The 20,683-nt window shown below is 36.1% G+C and overlaps 3 protein-coding genes across 8 annotated transcripts in view; 2 read left to right on the top strand and 1 right to left on the bottom strand.

Moving 5' to 3' along the window:
- Positions 1-422: 422 nt before the first annotated feature.
- On the bottom strand, positions 423-16,629 carry LOC100888888 (mitochondrial cardiolipin hydrolase). 2 transcript variants are annotated; one of them, XM_003724239.3, is made up of 3 exons: positions 16,389-16,629; positions 13,838-14,401; positions 423-1,964 (listed from the first exon to the last, which is right to left on the bottom strand). In XM_003724239.3, exons 2-3 carry the CDS (start codon positions 14,343-14,345, stop codon positions 1,747-1,749), a joined length of 726 nt encoding a protein of 241 aa, XP_003724287.3. In that variant the 5' UTR covers positions 14,346-14,401; positions 16,389-16,629; the 3' UTR covers positions 423-1,746. The 2 variants fall into 2 exon arrangements, with proteins under 2 accessions (XP_003724287.3, XP_030840509.1); XM_030984649.1 differs by having other exon boundaries at positions 16,462-16,628.
- LOC115923607 (vicilin-like seed storage protein At2g18540) lies at positions 2,758-5,409 on the top strand. The gene is made up of 2 exons (XM_030984647.1): positions 2,758-2,862; positions 3,974-5,409. Exon 2 carries the CDS (start codon positions 3,994-3,996, stop codon positions 5,212-5,214), a length of 1,221 nt encoding a protein of 406 aa, XP_030840507.1. The 5' UTR covers positions 2,758-2,862; positions 3,974-3,993; the 3' UTR covers positions 5,215-5,409.
- Positions 16,630-16,755: 126 nt separating the features above from the next.
- LOC755388 (uncharacterized protein C16orf96 homolog) overlaps positions 16,756-20,683 on the top strand; it is a 31,561-nt gene continuing 27,633 nt past the window's right edge. For 2 of the 5 annotated variants that reach the window (XM_030984644.1, XM_030984643.1), the window contains exons 1-2: positions 16,757-17,591; positions 20,478-20,603. In XM_030984644.1, the coding sequence (XP_030840504.1) occupies positions 17,052-17,591; positions 20,478-20,603 (666 nt within the window). In that variant the 5' untranslated portion in view covers positions 16,757-17,051. Of the gene's footprint in view, positions 17,592-20,477; positions 20,604-20,683 lie in introns of all 5 variants that reach the window. The other 3 variants (XM_030984642.1, XM_030984645.1, XM_030984646.1) reach the window with 3 other exon arrangements.

The following is a 20,683-nucleotide window of genomic DNA, read 5'->3' as shown; positions in this document are numbered from 1 at the left end:
ATTAAAAACATTCATTATTTGTTTTATACAACATCAAAGAAGATCTATAGAACGTTAATCAACAAATTATATATTAAAGATAAATTAAAGTTGGAGTCGAGCCTTCTCGATTACATTCAGATTACCTTCGCGTCAGATACACATAGGGATACGCGCACGGCAGAGAGGTACGCAGTCTGCATATAACCAAAAATGCATGACCGTGCAATATAACATCTATTGAATATCATGTGACCAACAATCCTCCAATCAAATGACAAGGATGAAGGATCCATGTATAAAAATATATATATTAAGAGATAGGAGAGTGCAATAGTTTAAAGATTTGATTTCAGAGTGATTGGAAAATTGTGTTATTGCTTGATTTCAAATATATCCAAGTGCTAGCTTGCACATCACATTAGAATCACTAATCATTTCAATAATGATTGAACATTTTGATAAATTTTGTTATATTTTTCAAACAACGTCTTACATTACTGATCAAATTATATCATACTAAACTATTTCAAAGAGTGCATATATTTTGACAAGTAATTTGCAATGAGTACCTCCAGAAAAGAATACAAAAATATATATGTAATACAAAAAATTCTTGCAGAATGTGATGATTAGTTGCTCAGTAGTTCTTAAGCCTTTAGGGATAAAATACTTTACTTAACCTTATAATAATAGCCCTTCACCTTGCATAAAATTGATTTTGCATTTTAATAAACAAATACAAGTGGATATACTTGTAGAATTAGGCCTTCATGTAAATAAATGACACAAATTACGATTGAGAAAACCTAAAGCTGTTAAAGTTAATTTGTATGGTTTCATCTCTTGTTTCAAAGTTAACCATTTTTCTTTTTACTTACATTTAATGGTACATTCTCTACAAACATCAGCAATCAGCAATGACAGTCTAATCGGAAACAAAGTAATAACCAACACCCCCAAGCACAGAAAAAATGTCAGATCACACAAATAGCACCAAAAAGTTTATTTCTAAAAAAGGGATTTTTCTAAATTTGTTCCCTTCACTTTTGATGATCCTACATGCATATATGTTGCAGCATAGTAAGCATCAAAAATGTATTAGTTCTAATACAATAACTTGATTACTTACAAACACTAGTATAAATTGCATTGTTTAAATTGCATTGTTGATAATACTGAATATAGAAAGTAAAGAAAGTCATTCATGTATACAATTTTCTTTTTAATGTGACTTAAATTCTCTGGTGGCCAAATTGGTACATGGGTACTTTGCCCAGTTCCCTAGACTGTTTATGGTAATGTTTTCTAATGTCTGATCCTCACTACATCCAAAACTGAGATGACATTCCAAATGAGCATCGATCTTCATCCCAATTCACTGTTGGAAACATGTATGACGGCTACACGCTCTTTATATTCAAACGCAACACAGGGTCAAATTAATTTGACCTAAAATCATTCACACAAGGTCATTCACCTGTAGTGTAAGTATATGTTACCCATATTCACTTTGACAGAGTAAGCTGCTTTGTGTAAATGGGGTCCATCGTTATATCTCAATTCAACTATAGCTTGTAAGACAAGAGCAACCTTTTTGTTGTTGTTGTTACAGGATAAAACTCCTTCAACAATCCACTTGACTCTAGACAATTTTCCAGTTTAACACTTATTTACGTAGAGGTCTGTAATAGTAAGGCACCATGTTCATTACAGCAATTGATACATCAGCTGCAGTACAAAAGGTCTAGATTCACATAGCACCAACTAGCTCTGTGATGCAGGGTCAAACTCCTTCCACAATCGGTCAAACTCGTCCGCATACGGATCAACAATCTGTGGATTGTCCGTGATGATCATGTTCTCGTTGTTGGCCGTCGTGGCATGACTCGTCCAGTTGAATGACCCAGTGATGACCTTCTTTCTGTCAACCACTACAAACTTGTGATGCATGAGGTAGTTGGTGTTTGTCCGGACTTGAATCCCTATAATTGGGCAAAATCAAGGAAAAAAGTTGATTCATTATATATAAATCAGTCTTTGATTTGATAGAGGAATAATTCATGGACTTGTTAGGATTAATTGCATTTGAAAATCATGCAGACTGTTATTTTCACTAATTAGTGGGGAGGGGGGAGGGGGGAGGGGGGAGGGGGGAGGGGGGAGGGGGTAGTGTGAGCACTTAACTTTAAAAAAAGAAAAAGGTAAATTTATGGTTACCATCTTTTTTAAAACTTTTTTTGGGCCAGAGGTGGGCCGGGGCCCCTCATTTTTGGCGGGGGGGTAGGCCCGTTGCCCCCAACACGTGGATCCGGGCCTGAATGTATGACAGAATAAATATATTTTTTGTTCGAGAGAACTTTATATTCATGCACGTGCACCGATATATGTCACAGCGATTTTGAGGAATACATGTCATTTTCATGAACTTAATTCTGGAAAAAGCCATGTAGATAAGAAGCTCCATATGCAATGAAGTGTGCTAAAAAGAGAGTTATTATTGAAAGAACACGGTCCCTGGTACTTTTTTTTGTAACGATGGAAATTAGCAGCATATTTTCTCAGAAAGTTTCATGATATTATAAAGATGAAATCCCCAACAAACATAATATGTAGAAAATAGCAAGAATTATTTACATACAAGTAAATAATTAAATTAATAAATTAATGCGAAAATCGTGTGCGATGTCTCGAGTGATTTAGTAACGTTGGTATGAAATGACGGTTTTTGAAATCCAAACAAGCCGCTAGCTTCAGTTTTCAAATTCACGAACGCGGGAATACGTTTTCTGTACGTACGAGTGCGACGGCTCTACCACTAGCACAACCACGATGACAATGTCGTTGTAACGTCGTACAGTCCGTCAGCGCCGAAATAAATTGGTATGTAATATGTTTATTAAGACGTTTTTCTGTCCCCAATTTTTATTATGAACAATGCAATTTCATTGAAGAAAAAAAATGTATAACTAATTGCGTTTAAGATGGTGTCATTCAAAACTTAAAAACATTAAATGAAGTAAATATTTTTACTGTTGTCCCGCGTACTGATATACATGTTTTTTTTTATAAACTATGAACGAAATTCGAAACGGGCAAAATCAATGCCGGATGTTTCCCCGTATAAAGCTAGTTTCGAATACAGAAATTGAATTTTGATATTAAAAAAACCGTAAATTATAAATGACGTTTCTACTTTTTTGTACAACTGTTAAATTAAATGATATGAAATGGTTTGCTGAGTTAGTAAGTAGGAATGAGGTCGAGTAGTATTAGTCTGGTCAGAAGACTAGATCTAGATTGATAGATTCCTAGAGTCTAGATCTATAATATGCATAAAGAAAAAAGTTATTGTTTCCTTCACCAAGTTAGGAAGTTCGATCTGACTAAGGCCCAACATAAATAACTTTTAGGCTAAAATAAAAAGGGGGGCACTGGGGTCGAGATAGAGAGGAATTATTACATATTTGGGTAGAAATTTAATCTGATAATGTCAATTAATATTACCAGTATTTTGTTGGGGGGGGGGGGGGGGGGTAGAATATTTCTGGATGTTTGCCATGTGGCTCCAACTGCCCACTCCTAGAACTCCATGCAAGGATGAAAGGAAGGGGTAAGGGGTTTTAATACCCCCCCCCCCCCGAAAAAAAGGGGGAAAAAGAAAGAAAAAAAGGAAGACAAATAACAAAATCATTCAAAAAAAAAATATTCAAAAAAAAAAAATCACAAAAATTCAACAAAATAAGGAAACCCAATAGTTTGCTCCAAAAACCTACGGTAATGTACATGGGCATGCAACGAGCCAAAAATGAGGATGAGGCCTCCCTCCCTATCTTGCAACCCTCTGTGATTTTACAACAGATCTATAGATAGATGTATTACTACACATTTTGCAATGAAAGTCACACAAGCTATTTACAGTTTTATTTCATTTTTGTATCAATATTTTTTTCTCATTCGTTTTTATTTATTTCTTCTCATGCACATTTATTAGATTGCCGCATCTATTTCACTATGGCTTCTCGACATGTACCACCTCTGAAACTGAGGATTAAGCTCCAGGCGAGAGAGAGCCGGCAAACACCTTCAAACCTTTCCTGGAGAACAAAGATGAACGATATGAACCCCGAGAAATATGAGGAGGTAAAAGAGAGAGACAAAAAGTATAGTAAGCTCAGAACTGCAACTTTAACCGAAGAGGAGATGGAGCATCGGAGAGATCTAGCAAGAGAAAGAGTAAGGCTTTACAGACTGAGAAAAAAAGAGAAAGAGAAAGCAGAAAAAGCAGCTGGCAAGAAACCTAAGAAACCAGATGAAAATGAGATAAACATGCAAAGGAAGAAATGGACAAAATGCAAACGAGAACAGAGGGCAAAGCTCCAGGCGAGAGAGAGCCGGAAAAAAAAACCTTCAAACCTTTCCTGGAGAACAAAGATGAATAATACGAACCCCAAGAAATATGAGGAGGTAAAAGAGAGAGACAAAAAGTATAGTAAGCTCAGAGCTGCAACTTTAACTGAAGAGGAGAAGGAGCATCGGAGAGATCTAGCAAGAAAGAGAGTAAGGCTTTACAGACTGAGGAAAAAGGTGAAAGAGGAAGCAGATAGAGCAGCTGGTAAGAAACCCAAGAAACCAGATGAAAATGAGATAAAAATGCAAAGGAAGAAATGGACAGAACGCAAACGAGAAGAGAGGGCAAAGTGGTCAGCCACAAAGAAAGAAGAAGTGAATCTCAAGCTAAGGATGAAGAGAGAACAAGATAAACTACAAAAAATGCAGAAACAAAAGTATGAAGATGATGAGAAGGAACGTGTAGGAGAAGATATGGAGAAAAGAAAAGAAGGAGAAGATAAGGAGAAAAGAAAAGAAGGAGAAGGTAAGGAGAAAAGAAAAGAAGAGAGAAACAAGGAGAAAACGAGAAAAAAGAAGAAACAAGACGAGAAACAAAAAGAGAAAAGGAGAGCAGAAGAAGAAGATCGTACATTGAGGCTGCAAGTAGAGCAACTAGCAAAAGAGCAGTTTTCACTAGAGACAGAGGCGATGAACATTACTACATGTATATCTTACAAAAATTCAACACTAAGGTCTGGTTCAGCCAAGAGGGAATCTAGAGCACGGACAGAGATTTTACCTCTTCCAAAAGAAATCACAGACAAAGTCTGTGAGCTCATAAGTCAGGCAAGACCGAAAAAGAAAAAAGAAAATTCGTCGGTCATGTATGTTTTTGTTGTATGAGTCATCAAATGAATATACTACTCACTAGTCACGGTGGATATCTCTCATTTTACTACTTCCATGTTATTTTTGTTAATTTATCTCAATTCAAGTGAGATTTGATTTTGTTTCTGTAGGCCTACTTAAGTCGGCGTAATGATAGACGACTTATTCTGCACCCATGTTACGAGGACGCGCTGTGAGCAGAGCTAGCCATGGAAAAAGACTTTAGAGAAGGTTAAGTTCTGGGAAAGAGTGGAAAATAATTTGTGAGCATTATCATTGTATTATGCAAGTGTGGAAGAACGTCAGATAAAAAATGTATAAAAAATGCATGGCTCTTCAAATGCCTTAATATTATAAATATAGCATGTAACATCATAACCATCGGGACAGATTTTCATGCCACATGTTCAAGTAGTCCCATATACATTTTTCTGTGTACAGTGCTTGTAACTTTACCAAGACTGGGCCAAATTTCTTATCATTTTGATGATTCCAGAACCTTGCAGTACACACCAATAGTACAACATGCTAGATGATCAACATTTTCTGATCGATTCCACAACGTTTCTTTTACAACGCAATTGCATGACCAGAACTCAACTTTATCTTTAATTACAGTGTCATAAAAGAAACCTTATGGGCAATTCCACAATTGGTAACGTTACATTTAAGCAAATTTTCATATTTCATTTTACTACTACATCACCATCTATTCATTTCAAGTCACAATCATGTTACAATATGTTCACCCACCCAAGGTCTATAATATAAAAAAGAATGAATACAATTGAACAAATATTAGAGTCGCCATGGTAACTTTTAATGTTGGTTGGTAACGTTACAAAAAAAGGACATGCGAAAAAAATCAGTGTCTTCAGACCAAAAGTTTCCTAAAACGCGAGATACCTCAAACAAAGTGTCGTATTCATTTCAATTCTAGTGTCATGATAAATATTTCAGCCAATAATTTTAGCAGCTTGACTCTTCAATTTTTTATTAGACCCAAAATTCATGGTTGGTAACGTTACCGGTTGGTAACGTTACAGTTTGTCCATGCAGAAATAAGCGTTGTAAAAAGCAAGTGTTAAACCTACTCCTTCCTTAAAATCAAAAGATACACTTTGCAATTACATATAAATTAACATAGTTATCAATGTAACTGTTATTTATAACTCCAACTCACAATTTGAAACAATCCAAACATATTTACAACACTTTTTATCCAAATGTTACATTCTGAAGTTCACCATTTGTCGTGGGATTATGCATGTCAACATACATAATAACTTGATTTCACAAAGTAACTATTTTATTGAGAGAATTTTAACAGAGTTCATGACATCATGACAGAGACATTGAGCAGATATTCAGTCCATAACACAATAGAATGATAATGTGTTGTTTTGTTCCATAATCCAATGCATGTATTTTATGTACAAATGTACTTGATACCATACAAATCTAAAATTTGAAAAGCCCACGGTTATTAACAACTTCTTTAACGAATGTATTTGCCGTCAATTTAGACCTGTACTCCTTCCTTAAAATCAAAAGATACACTTTGGAATTGCATGTAAATTAACATGGTTATCAATGTAAGTGTTATTTATAACTCTTACCCAGACACAACTTGAAACAATCCAAACATATTTACAACACTTTTTATCCAAATGTTAGATTCTGAAGTTCACCATTTGCCATGGGATTATGCATGTCAACATACATGATAACTTGGTTTCACAAAGTAACTATTTTTGTTGAGATAAGTTTAACAGAGTTCAGAATAAAAATGTGCGGTTGTATTCCATAACCCAATGCATGTATTTGATGTAGGGCCTACTTGATACCATACAAATCTAAAATTTGAAATGCCCACGGTTGTTAACAACTTCTGGAGGAGCCAATTTTGTAATCATCTTGCTCTCCATGTAGAAAATGGCATCCTTTTTTGTAGGCCATTTCCAGTACTTTCCCACTGGCTCCATCACTGACACCTGAAACTCACCCTTGCGTGTGAACCCAACAACTTCACCAGGAAATTTCTTTCCTTCGTACTCGACCACATACCAATCTCCCACTACAATGGCCTTACTACCACTTTGGGTAACCACTACATCATCCTTGTCTGCCCTATTGTCTTTTGTGAGAATGTGGGATACCACTTCATCCTTTACGACCTTCAGGAAATGCATCTTTCCGATGCCAGTGATTGGCTTGGCCTGAATGAAAACATCTTTCAATTTGAGCTTCTCATTCCGCTTAGCAATTTCTGTTGACTTGACCTCTGTGACGCATACATTCTCCATGAAGCTTGCTGCTAGAACAAAGCTGCTTGCATCTGCTACAATGTCTTGGCGGCTCAGAACTCTTTGCATCACAAAGCGCTTGGCTGACCCTCCAATCCCATCAACGGGGCCTTTTCCATGGGAGGTCGAAAAGAAGTTCCGCTTGATTTGAATCTTGTGAGCCTCTTGAAGTGTGCAGAGTGCTGCTGCCACAAACCGATTTTTGAATTGCGAAGCTGGGCCATCTGACCAGATAGAAATAGATGTTACCGTATCTGGTAGATATCCTAGCAGCACATCAAGGTAGGCTATGATGGTTTCCTTGGAGTGTGTGAGGTCATCAGATGCCAGGATATGAGAATGTAGAGATCCAGAGTACCAGAGTGCTGCAGTGAAGAGGGATACTTGACGTTGATTCCAATGTGCGCTCTGGACTTCATCTTGAGCAACGCATGTAAAATTTTCAGAGAAATCCACCTGGAGGAGGGCACTGTGGGTGTCATGTGATTCAGGAGAAACTTTTTCCCTCTGAGCATTGTATGCTGATGCTTGCTCACGCTTTACATAGCAGTGCTGCAGGAACTGAGGTAAGATGGCAGTGATGTGCTGTACTAGCTCTCCTACAGTTCCCTCCTCTTGAATCTTCATCATCCGTCCATCTTTATCCGTCTCCCACTGAAGCCATGAGCAAGGGCTGTTAAGGGATCCCTCAAAAGAGAAGGCTTTGCTAAATCCTGCTCCATCTTTGCATTCTGCACATTCATTCATCCAGCACTCTCTTGATGGTTGCTTGCAAAGGAGCAAAGCTGGGAGATCACGGGTGTAAGCAGGGAATTCTGGTTGAGCCTTGTGAAGTGCAGTAAAAGCATTAATGGCATTCTCGTGGTACCTGCAGAGACAGACATTATGTGGCAACTTTTGGCTAAGCAGGACATGCTTTGGGCGACACTCTGCAAACTTGGACTTTCCCACATGTACTTCTGGGTAAATCTCACAAAAGAAGGCATATGTCTCTTTAATTGAAGCAGTGAGGTGTCTAGCCTGCATTTTCTTCTTTCCGTCTGCATTCCAAATAGTCACTACATCCTTTCTGCCTGGGGCCTGGCGACTCACATTATCTCTCTCATAGAAGTCTTCGATGACTTTCACTGTATCTTCACTGACTTTAGGAGGACCCGTCTTCCTTTTCTCTGCTGAAGCTGATGGTAGTTCATGTCCTTGCTTAGCTTCTTTCTCATACAACTTGCGAGAGACAACAATTCGCCGTTTAGGAGTGTCGGGGAGTACTCGATCCATTATCCGATGTGCCCTGGCAGTGGCTTTTGCGAGTGCCATCGCACTTTTGAAGGGCCCATGACTTGCTTCTGCTTCTGCTTCTGCCTTTCTTTCTTTCTTCAATTTCCTGTGCTTTGCTACTCGTTTCTTTGTTGCTTCTTTCGTCTCCCTTTCCAGTTGTTTTCTCGCATATTTTGGCAAGGTCCTCTCTCTCAGCTTTTGCTTCTCCCGGCACCTCTTCATGGCTGCTGCTTTTTTCTTCAAGTATTCTTCATACTTCCCCATCCTCTTCATCTTTTCTATGTAGTGCCTTTGTTTCTCTTTCTTCGTAAACTTGAGCATGATGACCTATATATCAAAAAATAATTATAATTTTTTAAAATATTTTTGTACAAACCAAATCTTTAAAAAAAAAAAATAATCAGGATGAACAAAGATTTCCAGATTCGTAATTGGTATTAGAATCCTTCTATTAGTGCGAATCTGGATAAGTGTTGGAAAGTCACCATACAGAAAAATTGATACAATATAACAATTATGAATAAAATCACTTTTTTTTTCTAATTTACAAGAAATCATATAACTTAAAATTCATGATTTCCCATAATATTTAATGTATCCTTTGGAAATTTGAGTAAAGGTCAATTGCCATGTTTTCTCAAAGTGTTAAACAACTGCATTCGGATTAAGATGAAAGTTTCCACGGCAACAAATTAGCCAATGCACATAAAAACAAATACAAAAAAGTTCATTAACCTTCACTTTTTCATTTGCATCTATTCCATCTAGTTGATGTACATGTACATTTGCATGTACATGTAGTTGATACTAAATATTTTATGTACTATCAATTGCCAATGTTGACTTTAAAAAGTGTAGTGTGAACTGTACATACAATGAAGACTGTAGAAAGTAGCCTAGCCTGATCTTAAAGTATTTCAAGAAACATAAATAAAGATTACAGTTACTACAATTGAAAATAAATAAACTTACCAGATGCTGACACTGGGTGACAGTAGATTGAGATTCAACAAGTTTTGCTAATTAGAACTGCTTTCATGGAGAAAGATTCAAGAAGAGTTTTAATACAGTAAAGATGATTTGACTCTTCCCAAATGTGATGCTGCATGGATTCTACACAGATATGATGCTGCTTAAATGGTTGTCACATGGCTGTCACATGCCTTTAATAAATGTTCTATACTGCCATCTCTTGTCTTAGTTAAAGAATCACTTCACTTTCTTCTGATTAAGGCTTACAAATAAGTATCTCCTGGCACTAATATCATGGTTGGTAACGTTACAATCCTTAAGCCTGGTTGGTAACGTTACATGGTTGGTAACGTTACAGATTTTGACTGCTAATATTTTCTACATCATAGAATATTTGTAATTCTGGTTCCTTTACTTCAATAGAGCATTGTATAGGAAAGGAAAATTTGAAATATGACAATTAATAGCCCCCAGATTTTCTCTCCAGAAAAATAAATTCATGTTTTGGTTGGTAACGTTACATGGCGTATCAAGGGTTTGGAATTTCGTGAACTGTAGACTAAATCACTTTTTAACTTGAATTTTGCTTAATGAAACCATGAGGGCATTGTACTCCCTCAATAAATTCAATAGGTTTGTGAGGATATAGTTACTTTTATGTTGATAATGACTTAAATAACTTTTTTTCCTCTTATATTACAAATTTCACAGGAAAACATGAACAATGTTCATTTGCAATTTTCACTCACTTATACCAAATGTATGGTGTGGAAAATATTTTTTTCAGATACTTTGTGGTGTCTTTAGTCAAATACAAAAAAGAAAAAAAAGAATATTTGAATTCTAAATTTTTTACTCATGTCCACCTAATCATGGAATTGCCCTTATAATGTTTCAAGAATGCTACTTACAGGTGTACTTGGATGAGCAACATAAAATGGCATTTTTATTGAAGATAAGCAAGTAAATAACGGTTTTAAAAATATGAACACAGGACAGTCATATACATCTTTTACATCTAATCACTATTTTGAAGAAGATATAAAGTTATCATTTAATATCTATCATTATACCTCATGTACGAGTATGACTATTTTTAAATCATATATCTACTGATCAATAGATGACATTTGATGTAGTCTGTCATATTTCAATGAGTACCGTACTCTTATATCATACCGATGTTACTCAGACATCATGTCCATGTAAAATTGGTTACTCCTCTGTTGAGATGAATATATATAGGTATAAATCTTGCAGGTTCCCTTTTATTAGTGTCATCTCATTAAACATGTTTCATGCAGAAATTAATTAGCGCATTTATTAGAATGCAGCCAAGATGTTCTAGTCAAGAGAAAAGATTACCCTTTAGGAAAAAACAACCTCTGAAAATTGCAAAATCTTCATTTGCTTCATGTTTATGAATTGGTATAATTTTGGCAGGTTTTAAAGTATTCTGACTTATTGCTCGCATCATCTTATTGTTTTCCACACACAAAAAAAGTACAGACTGTAACATACATGTAGTTTCAGATCAGAAAATAAATGAGCAAGTAAAAAAAGATGTCCATGTAACATTGGTATTTTGTTGTGTCTGCTTTTTCATGTAAATTGAAGAGCGTATTAAAAGGAATGTACACACAATTGCAATTAGGATTGGTGTCAGAAACAGGATACAACAACAAAAGAATTATTTACCATAAATTACCAACTTTGAATTTTGCACCTTCATGTCATATTTTTTGACACAACCTCATGGAATTATTCAACTACATACATGTAAGTAGCTTTATACCACACAGGTAAACTTGCTTCCTACAACATTTGCATATTTTCCTTTCATTTTGTATTTTTGAAAAGTAATTTTGAGAATGAGAATAGAAGTTAGAGACTGGATCGGAAGATGGAATCTGCAATTTGGCTCCTGATATCTGTATCACAAAATTTGGATTCGATTTCAAATCATAAATACCTTGAAAGGGATCCGATAACTTTGTCTTACATCCTTTAAAAAAAATCCTTGATTTAGCTCATGCTGCAATGATAATTATAAACCTTTAGGTCAGTCAGGAACCCCATGACTTTTACAAGCCGATTGCCTGTCTGAGTATCACGATATTTATGATTGAAAATCGAAATCAAATTTTGCATTTGCCAAAGGAGTATGGTAAAACCGGTCACTCAAAAGGTTTTTAAGGCACTTCTTGATCATTTTGAAGCGCAATTTTGTAGGGCTTCAATATAACACTATATCACAGACTCTGATAACACATAGGGCCGTGCATCTCAGATTTAACATTGTTAAACGATCCCTTTAATGCATCGATCAGATGAAAGTTTTGAAAAGAACTGATTAAGAGGGCATTGAGCATTTTTTAAAGTGAGAGGGGGGGGGGGGGCTGAGCATGTACATGATATGACGGTACTACTGCAGTGTAGAAGGTGACTCTGAAAGTTTCTATTAAACAGATGAATAACTGAAATAAACAAAATTGGAAGAAGTAACTAGAACATCAATGATGTAGCGCTCATCTGAATCTCGCAACAACAAATATCGTAAATTTTATGTGGTACACTTTTGAACTAGTCAAAAAATAAAAATTTGATGTCCTGGAAGGGACATAATGTCATTTAGCTGTAAAAGATTAAAAAGAAACTAAAGGAAATGAAATTTTGGTTATTTTTTTAATAAATTTGCATAGATTACCATAATTAATCAATGGAGCAAAATCTCAAAATTCTGTGTAGAAATTTAGTGTTCCAAATTAAGCTCTACCAGATAAGGCAAACCAAATCAAAATTGGTCGAGAAATGAAGGAAAAGAAGCATTTTTTTGTGATTTCAAATAAATTTGCATAAATTAGCATAGATAATGAATTTCATTATTCTGTGTAGAAGTTTTAAATCTCCCTCCTAGCCCTATCATATGAAACAATCAGAATCAAAATCGGTTGAAAAATAACGAAGAAGAAGCATTTTGAAAACTGTGGACGCATGGACGGACGGACGGACAACGGACGCCACGGCATGGCATAGGCTCATCAGGCCTTTCAGTTTTTCCTCTCGCAACATAATTTTAATTTCTTTATTTTCATTTTCCCCAAGTATCTCTTCTACTTCTCTCTCCACTCTTTCTCCCTTTCTTTCAATTATTAGTTCCCTCTTTATTTCTCACCTGCCTCATTTTTGTCTTCCTGTTGTCTTCTCTTTCTCTCCCTCTACCTAATTATTTTTGTCTCTCACCTTCTCCGTCTCTCCCTTTTTCTTTCTCTTGCAATATTTTCATCGTTGTATTTTCAAACCATGTAACTCCTGCAGTTTTTTGTAACGTCATGTTGTTATGGCTATTGCTATTTCAATTTCTTTCATATCTTGTTAATCTGCAATTTGTCCCTCTCATTTCTTATCAATGAACCGTTTCAAGTAAACAAATACCTGTAAATAATTTCGCCCTAGAAATAATATTAAAAATAAACTATTAGGTAGGCCTATCTTGAAAGAGGATCGATTTACAAAAAAAATAAAACTGAAGGTTCTTTTTTATTTTGGTTATGAAAAAGAACTTAAATTCAACTTTTTGTATTCAATATGCTAGAATACAACGCATGCTATGAAAAAAGCCGACATCAAAATCACAATTGATTATAACTAAGATTAATAATGCCCTGTATAGAAGATCAGAATATAATACACCATTTTTTGTAATGTAACCAAATTTTTTGCATACTGTACGTCTTTTTGAAGAGCGTAGATAATTGTTTCATTCACCTGTAATAATACTGTAATTGCATTTCTATAGTTAAAATTGAAGTAAAGGCATGTCATCATGCGCATGGTCGACTTGGCTTTGCTTGCTGAAAAGAGCAAGGACTAAGCAATATGGCTGCGTGTGCACTCGAGCGTATCCCCCAGCACATTTGACGGCCACACGTTGATCTGTGGGCATCCTTTTTTTCATCATCGCCATTCGATTTTCAGATCAGTTCTCATTGATCAGCGATTGGAATTAATCATCCGATTTATATAAAATCGGCAGTGATTGGCCTCCGATTCGATTATCGGTTACAAGGTTAAATGCAATTTACCTCTTGATCTGAATTTGCCGACCTGCGTGCCTGTGTAATTCTGAGCCTCCAGATTAGTGATCACCCTCACAAACACACCCCGTTCTTTCATGCTTATCACACAATTGGCAAGCTCTACATCCGTCATGACGTAGACGCAAACATCCAGGGTCATCTCAGCCGATTGGATGTGGGATAGGAACTGGTACACAGAGTTTCTTTCATCGTGAGAGAACCAGCATTTCTCCATCCGGCAGCCATCTCCCCAGAGGTGGGCTTTGCACGGCCTCGCCTTATCTGGGAATATGAGAACCTTGTAGAGGTATGGGTCTGTGAAGGCTTCTGATTCTGCTTCTGAGGTAGAGTCAATCGCTTCCGTTGGGGACCCATTGAACTTGCTGAGAAAGTAACTGCCAAACCTAGACACCAGCCTGCGTCTCCATAGGTAATAGACAATCTCTGATGCCAATCCCACTGCTAGTGTGAGACCCACTACTTGTTTAACAGTTGTCAATGACATAGTTTTCATCCAGAATTGAAGCTTGTTGTTTTTCACAAAGCCAGCATTTGGAGAAAAGAGCGTTTCTGCAGAAATAGAAAAAATATAAACACAATAGGCAGGATAGATCAACTTGGTCATAGTAGTTGCTTTGCCATTTCTAACAGAAGTTAAGATTAATTATGATACACGTTGTTTGAGCGGAGCACTCAAAATTAACTTAAGGTATAACAGGATCACTGATGAACAAAATGAGGCTAGGGATAGTTGAAGGCTTTGTGAAACAAGAAACCTAGACATTTCTGCGAGCGAATCCTTCTTCAAAATATCAATTCCTACCACCTGATACTTATACTTTATAGCTTTCACTTACACTGTAAGGTTCCTTAAAATATCAGACCTTTTGTTTTAGGCAACAGAATACTGTCACTTCATATCAAACGTATTATATTTATATGTTTTGGTTACACCACTCTTTACGCAGGGGTATGGGTGTCAATTAAGGTTAGGCGATATCAATATCATATTTCATATTATTTTTACCTAGCCCTTATGGCTAGAATAACTTAGAAGGCGTTGCAGCTGCATGAGCAAAGGTTCTTTCCTCCGACTTGTCTTTCTTAATCAGTTAATAACAGTACATCTGTATTAGAAAACATTTTACACTCGGCCTTCAGTGCCTGAGAGCATGAGCATGGCACTCATATTAGGTCTGTCTTCATCAGGGGGGGGGGGGGGTTGTTGAGTAAAAGAAAATTGCTGAAGGGGGGAGTGTTGATTAAAAGAAAAACTTGCTCAAGGGGGGTGGGGGGTTCGAGTAAAAACAAAAACACACCAACAACAAAAAAATGTTAGTGCCCCATTTGTAGCGAGAGTACCAAAAGTGGCAAACCCGGACTTTAGTGCCCCAGCTGAAAATCTCAGTTTATTATGGATTTAATATCAATAATATTAATTATGCTAATATATGCAAATATAAACATACCAAAACTTGATGATTTTTAATCATTTGACGTCATAAAAAGCAATTTTAAGCCAAAAATAGCAGCGAAGTAGGGGATCTCCTCTTTGCTTGATGCGAGATACTAGCGAACTGAAATAACCGAATAAAAACTATGGTGAACTAAAAAAAGAAAAGAAAAAATCAAACCACCTCTGAAATTACCTTTGAAATGTTTATTAATTTTTTCTTCCGATATGCGCACATGATAGGGGCAGGTTGGGATGGGATGGGGGGGGGGGGTGCTCAATAGTCGCCAAATTTGGGGTAAAAGGGCAACTGGCCTTGGGGGGGGGGGCTAAATTTATTATTTACTTATTTTTCTTTGTAATCATTTTTCTAATTTTTTTCCGGGGTGGCTCTTTTCTTTATTCTGCCCCCCCCCCAAGGCCAGTTGCCCTTTTACCCCAAATTTGGCGACTATTGAGCACCCCCCCCATCCCATCCCAACCTGCCCCTATCATGTGCGCATATCGGAAGAAAAAATTAATAAACATTTCAAAGGTAATTTCAGAGGTGGTTTGATTTTTTCTTTTCTTTTTTAGTTCACCATAGTTTTTATTCGGTTATTTCAGTTCGCTAGTATCTCGCATCAAGCAAAGAGGAGATCCCCTACTTCGCTGCTATTTTTGGCTTAAAATTGCTTTTTATGACGTCAAATGATTAAAAATCATCAAGTTTTGGTATGTTTATATTTGCATATATTAGCATAATTAATATTATTGATATTAAATCCATAATAAACTGAGATTTTCAGCTGGGGCACTAAAGTCCGGGTTTGCCCCAAAAGTGATCAGAAGAATTAGAAGATAGATCTACAAGCTAGACTGCAGCCTCAGCATTATTCCAGAATTTGTGGTGAAGCCAAGGCAAAGACTAAGTAAAGCACGAGCGCGAGCGAGAGGTTTAGAATGCCTAGCCCCGCCGGAGCCAGCGGCAGGAGCAGCGTCGAAAGAATGTAGACTTGCCCTCGGGATCACCGGCCCTGCAGACAGACTAGGGATCGCGCGCGCACAGATGAGCTGCATTGATACTCGTGTTGTTACATGACAAATTACAACGGGAGACTTCACCTGTGAAAAATCCAGTTAAAGAATTCGGTTATCAAATATTCTTAAATCAACTTCAAGCATAACAATTTCTTACAAGGCCTAGCGGGCGATGTCCGAAGTTGCACTGGTCAGTCAGAACACTCGTACACGTGCGTAATCGACATGTAAATATAACCTTTGACCTGAAGAAGCGGATGGTTCTGCAAGAAGTAAATAACGTGATGAGGCTACTGTAAACAAAGTTTAAACATTAAATATTACGTTATTATAACTTATTTTAGTAAAAATAAATCATTTATGTGATGTATTGGTACTTAAAGTTATGATATAAAAGCCGTTTGCTAAATTTTACTCCGTCTTATTTTAAGAACTTATTTACTCTGTGTGGATGAATATAACAAGTTTGTGATTCGGCGTTGCCAAGCATCCTCTCAATACGTGGTGTAAGCAGATTGCAAAGCATGCAGAAGATACCGGTTACACGATCTCGGGTAGCGTAGCTGCACAAGTCTTCACTCGGGGAGCGCTGGGCAAGATTTCACCACGGTACCGTACGTCGCTTCAATATCAGCTGCTTTACCAGCGGATACAGCTTTCACCATCAAGATCTGTTGTCAAGAAATTAGGTTGGATTTACGATGTTTTGTCTTTACTAGGAAAGAAGGAACAAGTATTTAAGTAAAAATGGCGACCATGACTGAAATAAATTTTGCAGAACTGATTGATTTGTCGCTGGGAACACCCGAAGTTGTAAATTACAAAGGCTTGCGAGTGCTTCTTGCTGCAATTGTGAGCAAACTCGGAGTGAGTACTGTGAATTTGGAATTGAATGAAGGAGACAAGAAAGAAATAAATGATGTGAGAGATGCTCAGTCTAAACAACATGGGACAAGGCCTTCCACGGGTATGGGTACAGGCACGGGGCGATCAGAAACCAGCAATATTATAACCGACAAAGACATCAACAGAAGCCAGAGCATCTCCATTACAGATCCGTCCAGAGATGACTCTGTGCCTGGGACCAAAGTTATTCAGGACATTGAACAAAAAATGTCAAAGATTGAGGTACAGCTGAGTGCACTGAATGCCTTGCCATCAAACCAGAGTTTAATGTCAAGGTCAGGAAGCAGCGATGATGGTGGGAAGAAGACCCCTGTATCGGATATGTGGCAACTGATGCAATGTCAGAAGAAAGCTGCTGCAAATGAAGATGGTGTTTCAAAGGTAAGAAGTTAGGCCTAGACCCTACACTAATTCTTTTCAATTTTTCAGGGATTTTCTAATATCTAGTGATTATTCTAGACTAGGTACAACTACAAGGAATCAAGGTAAAAGTAGACCAAAAGCTTCAGTCTCTGCTATTGACGGTTGTTCCGCTGAGATTGCATCTGGCTCCTCTGACCGCCTCTAATGGGGAATGTCAACAAATGTCAGTTTTATTAAAGAAATGACCCATATCAGACGGTTATTTCTGTCTATAAAACTAAAACTAGTCTAATTCAAATGAGTACAAATTGCATAGATCTAGATCTAGTCTAGAGAGTAGAGTATCAGAGCTACTTAGTAATACCTCATTACAATTCTAATCTTAGCTAGAACTTGGATCTCCAAATTTGTATCTTGACTTAAGTTAAAAAAACATGTTTAAATCTCATTCTATGTTTAGAGTTTTGGAACAAAACTATTTGATCAACATTGATCAAAGTTGATTCTGGACTTTATGGAAAGCGACTTTATCTTCATAATTTGTGCCACTGTTTTTTTTTGTTATTAAAAAATGAAAGGAAAAATATTTTAACCTTCATTAAGATGTAGGCTACATCAATGATTGACTTTTGCTGACCACAAAATGTAAAAAATAAAAAATGTAAAAAGTACAGTATACACCATTTTCATCTAACTTCAAAATTGTGTAGTTCCCAGTTATCAAAAGGAAATTCATGGACTTGATGTAATATTTCATTGATGTTAAAAGGGAAAGCAATATTTTTGTTACTCAATAATGTTCACTGAGAGATAAGCCAAAAACCAGGTTTTCTTGCACATTATAGACATTTGAATGTTAACATTTGTAGGGATATCCTTCCCTTGACTCACAGTAGGCCTATGTACTAATGGTTGAATCTTGAAATTTGGTCTTGACTTCATAGGGTTATTTTTCAAGTAAAGTCATAAAATTGTGTCAGCCAGGCATACTATATTTATGTCAAATATTGACAGAAAGACAGAAACTGGATGAAATTTATGGAGTGTGAATCCAAAACAACTTTTCTCTATCAAATCTATTCCTAAATCCAAGTACATTTTCAGACAGATCAACTTTTTAAAGTCACCCTTTTAGTCATTGCGATACTTTGCATAGATTCACCAATATCATTAAGAGAAATGATCTTTCACCCTTTCCATTCTATGAAATAATACAAAGTTCATTTACTGTAATCATTGACTGTCAATGTTTGCACCTGCTGTACGTTTGATGGGAATTCCGATGGTTGTCCATATTGCCTTGACATCAGAGAGTCAATAATGGCTGTCATGGCAGTGAATAGGATTTGTCACCATCTATAAATTCTCTTTATGATGAAATATACCAAGAGTTGGAAAAATAAATAATGTCAATGAATTTGTGTCACACTTGTCAAAGCAAATTCTGGGCTGTGAGACAAAATTTATTTGTGAGTTTTGCAAAACATATTGCTGTTAAAGCTAATTACTTAATGTATAAAGGCGGTATTTAGTGTTTTAGTTACTTTAATTTTTTTTGCTGTTAGTGTTTTTTTGCAAGACAATTAAAATGATTTGAAAATCCTTTGATTTGATCTCTATGATTTTAAAATGTACACTTTAGTTGTTGCTATTTTTTGTAGGGTTTGTTCGTTTGTTGTTGTCGTCTTTTCAAATTGATAACATAGTCATAACAAATTGTTTAAACATACATGTAATCATTAATGTCATGCCAAGACTTACATGGTTAATACATTTTCATGTAAATTGGTATTAATTTGATATTAACAAGAAATTCAGAAGAAGATCTGTAGTGAATGATTCCCCTTCTTTAAATGTAAAGTTTTAACACTAGTCTTTATTCTTTAATTTAGAGGTCAAATATGGATTAATTCATGTACTGTACATGTCCTTTGAGACAAAGGTCACTGTGATATTTAATTATTATGTATATTATCACCCTTCACGAACATACAATGTGCATTTACTTGTGGTTTATGATCAGTAACCAACAGAGCATCCACGACTTCCCGCACATCTCACGCAAACTCCTGAACAATGCCCACTCAATATCCCAATCAATAAAACACATAGAATGAAGTGGATTATAATGTCTAGTAATGTCATATAACACTAGGAGCAGACACCTTTAGCCCAAGGCTACGATCCTTCACTTAATCAAAGGCCACTGCTGGTTGGCCTATAGTATTCTCCAACCTTTCTCACACTCAATGTATTGTGAGGAATTATGTATGCTCGGATGGATCATTGAGAAATGAGATATAACCCAGATTATAATCAATAATAGAAGCTGATGGAGTAAAGGAGTCTCGCACAAACATCCATTACCATGGCAACACAGGATGTATAGCTTCAGCTTCTCACGTGAAGAAAAAAATATTTGTGTAGCACAATAACTATATGCTGTATATGGTTCCATTGCATGATCCATAATTTTGATAAATGTCTTTATTAATTTTGAGGTCAAATGATTTTTTAAGAATGGTGAAAGATCAAGCCTTAAGTATCATATACCTGTTATTTGAAACTCGCTTCCCCTTCTTTGAAGACAATATTGATCTTTATTTAAAAATATACTGAGAGCTATTATATTTGTCACTTTTAATGAAACTTAAATGAAACTGATTAACATTTTTAGAAAGTAAGTATGAATACACAAAGTTTCATATTTGAAGATAATCAAGATATTTCTTTCGACTAATTTTGTTTGTTTATTGTTGTATATGTTGTTTTGTGGGGGTGATGAAGCTAGCATAAACCTAGGTTCATATTGTATATTTTGCCAATTTAGTTGCCTTAATTTGCTATCATTATGATAAATTTGATTAAATGTAAATTTTTTTTTTTTAAAACTTTCTTTCACAGCTCATGAGTATGGTAGAAGACATCATGGGGGAGTTATCACAAACGAATCAAAAAGTACAAGACAACACCAGTAATCTATCTGATCTACAAGATAAACATACCAACCTAGGCAAAGATATTGAAAAGGTAAGTTTATATTATAAATGTTTGTGTGGTACAAACTGTATTGTAAGTATAAAGGATTCATTCTTATTTTTTTTGTTTTT

The sequence above is a fragment of the Strongylocentrotus purpuratus genome, unplaced genomic scaffold, assembly GCF_000002235.5.
Source record: "Strongylocentrotus purpuratus isolate Spur 01 unplaced genomic scaffold, Spur_5.0 spur5_scaffold_14, whole genome shotgun sequence".
Lineage (NCBI taxonomy): Eukaryota > Metazoa > Echinodermata > Echinoidea > Camarodonta > Strongylocentrotidae > Strongylocentrotus > Strongylocentrotus purpuratus.
Note: the sequence above shows the minus strand (reverse complement) of the source record. Positions and strands in the feature narration are given on the sequence as shown.

What these genes read in the sequence shown, in the direction of transcription:
- LOC115923607 (XM_030984647.1), top strand. Translation starts at nt 3,994, where the DNA reads ATGGCTTCTCGACATGTACCACCTCTGAAACTGAGGATTAAGCTCCAG.
- LOC100888888 (XM_003724239.3), bottom strand. Translation starts at nt 14,345, where the DNA reads ATGAAAACTATGTCATTGACAACTGTTAAACAAGTAGTGGGTCTCACA. An exon ending in CGGCAAATTCAGATCAAGAG is followed by an intron (nt 1,965 to 13,837) that starts GTAAATTGCATT and finishes GCCCAATTATAG; the next exon opens with GGATTCAAGTCCGGACAAAC.